This window comes from Branchiostoma lanceolatum, chromosome 11, assembly GCF_035083965.1.
Source record: "Branchiostoma lanceolatum isolate klBraLanc5 chromosome 11, klBraLanc5.hap2, whole genome shotgun sequence".
Classification (NCBI taxonomy): domain Eukaryota; kingdom Metazoa; phylum Chordata; class Leptocardii; order Amphioxiformes; family Branchiostomatidae; genus Branchiostoma; species Branchiostoma lanceolatum.
In genome coordinates this window covers 16277912-16288751 of record NC_089732.1, presented here as the reverse complement: position 1 = coordinate 16288751, position 10840 = coordinate 16277912, and the positions used below count along the sequence as shown (strand labels likewise).

At 38.6% G+C, this 10840-nt stretch overlaps 1 protein-coding gene across 1 annotated transcript; it reads left to right on the top strand.

Moving 5' to 3' along the window:
* The first annotated feature begins 4603 nt into the window (after positions 1-4603).
* Positions 4604-7767, top strand: LOC136444317 (collectin-11-like). The gene is made up of 3 exons (XM_066441827.1): positions 4604-4871; positions 5220-5489; positions 7757-7767. Exons 1-3 carry the CDS (start codon positions 4604-4606, stop codon positions 7765-7767), a joined length of 549 nt encoding a protein of 182 aa, XP_066297924.1.
* The last annotated feature ends 3073 nt before the right edge of the window (positions 7768-10840 follow it).

Here is a 10840-nt window from a genome sequence, read left to right as displayed (position 1 = left end):
CACGATGCCACATGTCAGGGCTGGCATACAGAACAAGCATGTACAAATCTACAACTGTCACGCTCAGTAGGACTATCAGGATGGGTGGATTCAAAGTGTGCCCCGTTCCTAAAAATGCCATGACACACTATTTTTCAGCATGTACTGTCACTGCTGTTACACACGCGCGCGTGTAATGGAATACTATATACAAGACGGACGATTTAAAGAGATACATGTAGTTGTAGGTGCGTGCTATAACAAAAGAAGGCATACGGACAAACAAACAAATGGACGAAGGGTTGTCTTGATATTTAGCATCTGTATATGTCTTGATGAGACCTCGAATTTTTCAACTTTCGGCCACCTAGCGGGTTGACGGATTCTGCAGCGGAACTTCCAGTTTTTGTATTTTTCATCTGGAGATAAACCTACTAAACCGACCGTCGAGTAGAATTCACGACTGCCTTTTCAATTACAAGAGAGCTGAATTGTGTACGACGTATCCACGTCTAACGAGCCAGTGGCTGCTTCAGCACCAACACCAAAATGCAGTTACAGGGGTCGTGGCAGACCGAGGAAATCTTGGTCGGAGTGTGCTAGGAAGGGCATTAAAAGATATGCGGCCTCACCAGCGTAAACCCGCTGGACAGAGTGTCTTAGAAGAGCGGTGAAAGGACTAGCCGACTGCTGCCCACCTCTGTGTCAGTGACCTTAGCAACAGTATAATGAAACTAGAGTCTCTCGAACACATTATCTTCGCCAAATAATCAAGGCTTATTATGGATAGTAATTCATATTTACATGCTTTGATATCACCCCCTGAAAACTTGATCATACACCATGTGCTGTTTGTAAGTTTTGAGGGGGGGGGGGAGATAGGGTTAAGAATCATTTGCTGGTACAGGACTAGTGTACAATGTAAGTGTCTTGTCTGCTGATATATGTTAAAACTGGTCATGAAAAAAAATGAGTACAGTATGTTGAAATTATGGGCCCTCAAAGGTTTGAAATTGCAGTGTCGTAAGTTGAATGTGACAATGAAATGGTGCAGTCAATATATATAAATAAGAATAGAATAAATCTTTATTCCATGTCATACACATTTTGGAAGACATAGTAAATGTGACTTTACCGTACCTAGCAGTGGTGCAGTTTTGGAGCAATGTACTTTCCAAGCAGAGCCGTGTTTTTGACGTGTTTTTAGGTGTTTTGTCGGGCTTTCTATTTCGTCCCCTTTTCGTTATGTCGCCAACGTGCTTTGGACAAACATGCCTAAACTAAACATGTGAAAAAACAGCCGGACCCACACCTCTGCTTGGAGAGCAGTGCTGTGCTCTATTTGTTTATTTGACCTACTTTCCCAGGCCAACTGTTTGTAAGACCTGTTTTCGGGGAAACCGTCACATGTTTAAGAGTCCCAATATGAAATGCATCAAACTTTCCTTACTAATTATGCCAATTATATCCTGATTCGCATAATTAGTCGTTTATTATGTAAAGCACCATCTGAGCTATCTGAATGCCAAACGTCACGACGATCTGTCGACCCCTTCTCAAGTTATTCCTGTCCGAAGGTCAAAACAAAAACAACCACTGCAGTTCCAAACAAGACGCTAGGGGGCCCAAACTTTCACAACTTACTTCCTATAACATGAACTATTCACCACACAAAAATCATGACCATAACACTTGTAGAAAACATGCCCTCAAATTTTGAAGCTCGGCTGCAGTACCTTAGGTACCCGCTAGAATGCCCATTATCGAACTTGACCTTCCTTTTTGTAAACCCTATCCATCCACTAAATATCATGCAGAACCATCGACAGCTTTTCGAGTTATCTTGTCCACAAGAAATACACATCAACACAAAGCCCGCTGCAGTACCGACGGAAAATGCCAGGAGAACAATTTTTGAACTTGACCTCCGTTTTTACAACATCTACACACCTGCAAAAAATCATGAAGATCCATCAACGTTTCCGTCACTTTTTTTGCCTACATACAAACACAAAAGAATTAAAAGTCCGCTGCAGTACTGTTGAAAAACGCAAGGTAAACCATTTTCGAACTTGACCTTCCTTTGCACAACCACTACACACCTACCAAAAATCATAAAGATTCATCGAAGCTTTCTTGAGTCATGCTCCTGACATACATACAGACCCACCTAACAGATTTTTCAACCGAAAACATAATCTTCCCGAGTACAAGTACTCGGCGAAGATAATAATGGATACTAGTACAACTACTATATCCAGGACTGCCCTTTGAATGACCCCAGTTTGCGCAGCATCGTGCGACGACTGTGACAAGTCAAGGGTTGTAGCAACAATCTTTATTGCCAATCTTGCCCGAGGGCTAACGGCAAGGAAACAAGTCACCAGATGCCAATAATCATAGTGTATATAACCAAGGAGGTTTAATTAAACCTCCTTGATATAACAAGGGAGATAAAACAAACAAGCGTCTTGTCTACTATAAGTTTGTACATTACCTATTGTAGGATTTGACCGCTATATTTGAAGGTACTGGTTCTTTATCAATACCTACTAGAGTGTTACAGAAAGAGGGGTCAACGACACAGAGGACGATGACATTTCGTGTCACTCACTCAACCGCATATTGTAACAACATAGAACTGGGTTTCACAGTAGCATTTTTTCAACGGCGTCTGCTATATTGTCGGAAACATTCGTACGTCCACGGTTGCATAAAGACTTATCCAATCGACCCATATAAAAGTAACGACGTGTATGAAGAATAGATCCCTTAATATTATGCATAGAACCACATTTGTCCAATTTTTAGGAAATACATCCGAAAGTTTACATTTGTCCCTTTTTGTACAGAAGATTACAGATTTCATTTTTAAACCAAAACCTCTGTACCTGGAGTTACGTTTATCTTATTCTTGCATTCTGTTATTTACCTGTCTTAATTGTGACATCAGGACCAACTCAACATTAGATTACTGAGTAAAGAATTAAAGCAATTTGACGTTAAAGCTGACAAAGCGACTGTATCTCGGTAAGATATTTGAGACAGAATTTTCTTATTTGTGATTTAATCGTTTTATATGGCTTTATTCTGCATAAAATAACATACAACATACATACATATTCTCTGTAATAACAGCAAACTACTGTAGTAACATTATCAATTACGTAGCGTGAATTATTCGTACTGTCATTATTGCTCCGTGTATGTTGTATGTTATTTTATGTGGAATTAAGCCATAAAAAAATTGAATCATAAGTATAAATGCCTGTCAGAATCCCGTTGCCATGGCAACAGGAGAAAATGATAAACTTAAACTATTATCATGGAATTGTTGCCTACTAAATTCTAGGAAAAGTCACCAAGTATGGTAGTCTTAGCATACGTCATTTGGCAGTTATACGATGTCAAAGTTGGCGCGGGCACTTTTAGCCCCCCCAGTCTAGAAAGGGTTAAAGGAAAATGCGGGTTCTCCTCATTTTCTGCATAAATTATCATAATGAGCTTTAATCATCAACACCAAAACTTGTCAAAATATTCTCCATACATAATTGTAACAGGATATGCACAATAACTACAATACGATCCACCAGAAATATATTTAGGGGGCAAAGCAAAACGGGGTCCGTTTGGACCCCATACGGCCAGATTCGTCGCAAAAATGTGTCGGTCGGATGAGGGTTAAAGGAGTCCTAAACTCCAGAAGACAGTGTTATTTTCCATTAGATTATGTATCAATTCATACATAATCAGACGATTTTTTACAAAATTCTGCTTGTGGTGAATTACACAAGGTGTGTTTTTTAAACCAATATTATACCTACTAACCCCCTGCAAACCCTACCCATGTATTCTCTCTGCGTTAACATACATATTTGATATTAGATATTATCGGCATAAATGAGGGTGGTTAAGCACAAGAATAAGGCAAATTGTTAATAAGATATAAAAGAACACATAGCAAGACAAGTTTTTCTTAACCACCCTGACATTCTTTTTGTAATCTAACTTTTGTCAGTCCTTGTCAGGCACATTGTATTGAGCCATAGGCTGAGGATGTTTGGAGGGTCACCCAGGGAATTTGGTAGATACTGAATGATTTTTTATGCGCACGGGACTAGTGGGTACTTTATCGCATACTGTAAAAAATGTTCATGTTTACTTCCTAGCATTATCATCTATTGGAAAATAACTCCCCCCTCTGGAATTTAGGACTCCTTTAATAACCTCTGTATGGATTGTAAATATACTTGGTATGTGGGTCGGTCTTAAGAAGACACGAGTCAAGGTTAATTTTGGGCCTACCGGTGGCTTTTCTTGGCACTGCAGCAGAATTTCTGTGAAATCAGATGGAGATGTCAGCATATATTTCATCAGATTGATGTAGTTTGGGACGAGTCATCTTAGCAGCTTACTCAACAAGTGCTTTTTGGTATAATATTTCAAGAGCATACCTGAACGTCGAATTTCCATGATATTCATCATTCAGGTATGGATTTTAGATTTGTTTGTGAAACTCCAGTCATTAGTTTTTTTACCTGTCTCTCCAGATAATATAAGACCTAAGAGACCCAACCCTCCGAACAAGACTGGGCCCATCTTGCCAGGAGATGCCGGGTCTAACATGCATCCGGGACCTCCGACGCCTCTGTGGCCTCCTATACCCCCGGGTGAAAGGGAAGCCGTGGGACCAGCTGGAACCGTGGGACAGGATGTTAGGGATGGAGCCCTTGTGTCTCCTATACCGACTAAACCCCCGGAAGGAAAGGGGCCCGTTGGATCTCAGGACTTGCCTGAGCCTGTGGGGTCCTTCGGGCCGCCTGGGCTACAAGGAAAGCCAACTTATCCACCTGAACGGCCTCAAACGAACATTCGGGGCAAGTCAGATAAAGGTAAGGCTACCTCTTACCCTGTATTCTAGTATTTAAAGATGTGATTTAACCTTCAAAAGAAAATAACCCGAATATTGATGGCGTAATTTTTTTCTTTTTTTTTCTTTTTCTTATAACGTCATTCTTATGTCACAAACATGGGGGTCTACCATTCAACAGTTTTCATTTTTATAAACCAATGAGTCTACTGTGATGCACACAAATACACATCACAAAGAGTCAGATATAGGCTGTGCAGTATTTCACTGAAATACAATTATCGACTTGAATTGACTTGAATTTTTCAAGTCATTGAATTTTTAAGTCATTGAAATCCACACTATCACTGTGTCTCTTACATGTTCACAGTGTCTTGCAAAGGAGGTTATACCGTGTTCCGCGGGATCTGCTACAAGGTGTTCAAAACCTATCAAACCTTCAACGAAGCGGCCGCGACCTGTCGTGCAGACGGTGGTACCCTCGCCATGCCCCGTGACGCCCAGATCAACGACTTCCTCATCTCCTTGTATCAGAAGTCAGTCAATAACGATCCCTTGTGGTTCGGCCTGCACGACCGACGTGAAGAAGGAAAGTTTGAGTGGGTGGATGGTTCTCCACTTGGGGAGTACAACTCATGGGGTGCGTTGCGACCAGACAATGGGTTATTTGCCCGCTTTCAAAATTGCGTTCAATATCTTAACTGGCTCAAAGAAGCTGGAAATAGGTGGTACGACAATAATTGCGACTTGCGGTACTTCTTTATATGCCAAGTCATTCCAGGTAACGAAACTGCTTGGACACTCATTTGACCGAGCGCATGGAACAACCACAAAACATCCTCTAGAACTCTTAGACTTTAATATCTATGCTATTTGTCATTTCTAGAAATAAACGACAATAGATGATAAAGTTCTTAATGAAAATGTCAACAATTTCATGTATTGATCAGGACCTGTGAACCTGGGCTTTATCTATTAACTAAAGCTGATAAATGGCTGATTAACACACCCTGTAATGATGTTAACACAAAAAAGTGACGTAACCGGAAACATTATGCACAGAGATTTTTGAAATTAATTAAGCTCAAATTATGCTTTACTTGCTACTGACTTTGACATATCCCTGCTTAAGAGACTTTTTATACTTACTTGTATACAATTCAATCTCTTCAACTGGATAAGATTCGGTGATTTCTTACGGAAGTTTCCAGTGACATCTATCACTCTTCTTCAGCGTCACTAGAATGACCTCACGGATGTTTTTCCAAACGTGTAGCGTCATTTGTGTGACAAGTGTGCGCCGACTCAAGATGGTAACAAGTGCGATAGATGATCAGACGGGCTTATTAACAACACTCAAGGAGAACTGCAATGTCGAACGAAGCCACGAGGGCAAACCTCGTGATGTCATGGGTTATCGGACCATACCAATAACAACATATGATTGACGTGGAAGTAATCTTATTAAGTTGTTATGATTGAATTATATCCAAATATTATTAACATGGATCACTAACCATCATAAATGTTCTACACCTCTGCTTGATGACACCATCGATGTCTGTACACTGCGTGTAATATCACTATATGTTGATCTGACCACGGGTCAGTTTTGTTGCCTAACGCAGTGCTTATTACGTTTTACGCGTTTATGGGTTATTGTGATGAGAGAGGTTGGCCCTTGGCCAGCGATAGAGGATGGATACATGGGGAAAGTACAGAATAATCTGATGTAATAGACGAATTCGTACGGCACAAACTGATTGCGTCATATGGGGTACCCGGCAAGCATTTAAACAGTAACCGCCACGTCATTGCGCGATTTCGAAGGCGTTCGAACAACATTCCCCGTTCGAACGCCCTCGAAAGAGCGCGTTGACGTGGCGGTTACTGTTTAAATGCTTACCGGGTACCCCATATGACGCAATCAGTTTGTGCCGTACGAATTCGTCTATTGATATGATCCAAGTTCTAACATCAGAGTGGATAATTGTGTCTCATTTAAGTACAATATACCCTACATCTAACTTTTCATTTTGAGATGTTTATTTGTGTATTACAGTAGACTCATAGCTATTCCTCACAGCTATGTATAGATGACAGCCACATCTAAATCTCACGTTTCCTAAACAAATCTTAATGGTTATATATATAGAATAAAACACGGGGTATTCCGTATCACCCGAGGTACCAGCCCGACCGCGGGTAGGATCGCCAACATTGATTCCAACATTGGTAACTAAATGTTGCATCGCAGACAAGTTTAAATCTGACCATAACCTGATTACGTTGTCTTTTGTGACCGCGAATTTCCCGCGAGGGCCTGGCTACTGGCAATTTAATCAATCCCTTCTCGAAGATAAAATTTTTCTTTTACAAACGAAAAAAGTTATGTCTGAATTTTTTGAAAATAATGTTAACACTGCAAATCCTCAAATTGTTTGGGATACGGCAAAATGCTTTTTTCGCGGTCATTGTATAAAATTTAGTAGTTGGAGAAACAAACAGTACCTGATGACAGAAAAAAAAAAACTTATTGCCGAAATTAATACTTTGCAAAGTCAGATTGACAACACCACCTTACCCCAACCAGTCCAGCTTGATGAACTGATATGTAAACAAAAATTATTAGAATCTTTATATAACGAACGTCTTAATGGTATCTTGATAAGGTGTAAATCACGGTGGATGGAGTTGGGGGAAAGGTGCACGAAATACTTCGTGAGCCTAATCCATCGTAATTATTCAAGAAAAAATATCCAAAGACTCAAGAGGCCTTCCGGCGAGGTTACGTCAAACCCACAAGATATTCTTTCGGACCAGGTTGATTTTTTTTCTGAACTTTACTCGTTTGAGGAAGTACCAATGTCCCTTTCTGATGCAAATTGTGATGGATTTTTCCCCCAGGACTACAGTAAACGTTTATCCAATGAGCAGCAACAACTTTGTGAAGGTCTTATTGATGAGGAAGAATTAAAAAATGCAATTTCGTCATTTCAGTCTGGGAAATCACCGGGGCTTGATGGCATACCGGTAGAAGTATATAAGATTTTTTTCGATATCTTTAAGAAACCAATGCTATGTTGTTTTAGTTACTCCTTCGCTAATGGATTTCAGTCTGACACTCAAAGAAAGGGACTCATTTCATTGCTTTTCAAAAAAGATAATAAGGGAATTGACAAGGACCCAACCGCCATGGGAAACTGGCGCCCTCTAACTCTCTTAGGATGTGATAATAGAATTTTATCTAAGTGTATATAGCCCTACGTATAAAAAAGGTAATCGCAGACGTAATCGAACAGGATCAGACGGGATTTCTTAAGGATAGATATATAGGCGACAATATTAGAAGACTACTAGACACAATAGAGCATTATGAACAAGAGAAGAAACCAGGGTTAGTATTCATAGCAGATTTCAAGAAGGCCTTTGACACTTTAAGATGGGATTTCATGTTTAAATGTTTAGAGTTTTTCAATTTTGGTCCGCAACTAATAACATGGATAAAGGTTCTATATGAGAAAACAACGAGTTCTGTTATAAATAATGGTTATATTTCCGATCCCTTTATTCTGAAGCGCGGAGTCCGCCAGGGATGTCCATTATCCCCATATCTTTTTCTCATGGCCGTTGAGGTTCTTGCAATTAAGATTAGGTCTAATCAGTCTATTCGGGGTTTAAGGATTCAAGAAAAGATTACAAAAATATCACAATACGCCGATGATTCGAATTTCCCTTTTGAACCGAATTTGGAAAATTTTTACGCCCTGTTGTCTGATTTAGAACGTTTTTCTAATATATCTGGCCTATCTTTAAATATAGACAAATGTAAGATATTACGATTAGGGACATTGGAGTTTTCGCTTACCTACTCATTTGCCGATACAATGGGTTGACGGGGATGTCGATCTACTAGGTATTAATATTCCTGTTGATATAAACTTAATTACGAACATTAATTTTGAACCCCGACTGGAAAGACTAGACAGATTATTACGCCCTTTGAAAAATAAATCTTTGTCTCTTCATGGAAAAATTGTTGTTGTCAATACCCTGGTGGTTCCCCAATTCACAAATCTATTTCAAGTCTTACCATCCCCAAATGATTCGATTTTTTAAAGCATGTGAAAAGAAGATATTTTCTTTTATTTGGGATTACGGCCCGGAACGAGTCGCAAGAAAAGTTTTATACAATACAATGGAAAATGGAGGATTGAATTTAATAAACTTGCGTGCATTCAATACTACAATGAAAGCTTCATGGATACGGAAACTATATTTTCACCCACTGTGGTTTTCATCTTGGGTAATCGTTTTTCACCCCCAGCTAAGTCTGAGTTTATTCCCCTTCTATCAGCTGTCCTCGGTATCTAGCCTTTGTTTGAAAGGATTTTATTCTGACATGTTCAATGCCTGGTTCAAATTTCAGCACGTAGAACCCACGACGCCAGAAAATATACGACAACAAGTGATTTGGTAAAATTCTGATATTACCATTGATGGTAAAGTTATCTGTATGACTGCATTTCTAAATAAGAAAATTTATTTCATTAATGATTTATTGTCCGAAGAAGGAAATTTTATGTCATATACCGAGTTCTGTGCTAATTATCCAAATACTTGTGATTTACACAGATATCAACAGCTTATTTCAGCCATTCCTGCTAAATGGAGAAAAATACTCAGCAGTAAAATGTGGAAGGACTTTGTTTGTTTGCCAATTGAAAAAGATTACAAATGGTTACGCAACATCAAAATTAATAAAAGCATGTATAACTACTTTCTTGTGTCCACAAACGAAGTTAGTATAGCTCAGAAAACTAGACTATCATGGTACTACTATTTTGACAAACCTATGCCATGGCGAGAAGTATTCACAAATTTATATAGATGCACGATTGATCCTAGTAGTAGATATTTTCAACACCGTTTAATTAATAAATTTTTACCTTGTAATAGAATCCTAAATACATGGAAACTGATAGATACTAGTTCCTGTTTGTTCTGTCATGATGATGAAGAATCCTATATTCATGTTTTCTGGGAATGTCCACATGTAGTATCTTTTTGGAATAATATACAAAATTGGTTAAAAGAAGAGATTTCTATGAATTTTGACTTAGATTCCTTTATGATTATGTTTGGAGATATATCTACAAATGCATCTCCCCTTAAAAATCTGATAATTTTGTTAGGTAAAATTTTCATCTTCCGGTGTAGAAGTTTAAAAATCATAAATTTCCAGTCCTTTAGAAAATTAGTATCTTCTTTTGAAAAGACAGAACGTCTCATTGCATCTCGGAGGGGTAAGCTGGAGAAGCATCGGGGTAAGTGGGGAACCTTATGTTTAATTTAATTTCATGTGAATTATATTATATGTAATTATTGATACTATTATTAATTGTATTACTATTTGGAATTATTGATACTAATAGTATACTACTATTCAAACCGATTATAATATAGATGTAACGAATTAAGGACATGTAATCATATACAATATTGCTTGGAGCGGAGGCTAACTACAATTGATACTCATAAGGGAGGCTATGATCATCTGTAAGTGTATATGTGCTGCACATGTACACACTGTCCCGGTTTTTATTTGGCTTTTGTTGTGCCCATGTATTTCCTTTTTTCTGTTAGTGTTTGAGTTTGTAATTTATTTTGAAATACCAATAAAGAAAAAAAAAAATTGAAATTGTTATTCATCTTTGTTTTACCTGTGCTTACAGTTGTGTCAATCAGGACAACCTTGTGCAAAGCCGTTAAAAGCATAAGAGAGGTAGCTAAGATGATACTCTAGCGTAGGAATTGTCACCTAAATGCTTCCTTTTTCAATCGCTCTTTACCGTTCTCTACATTGTCGTCTTTTGATATACCAATTAAATGCCTTTTTCTTAGTTTATTTTCATTTGAAACGTTGAACTTTGCGTTCTCCTGTTGGTGGTTGCTTTCATTCCTCATGGCCTCAAGTAATTCCCATGAATA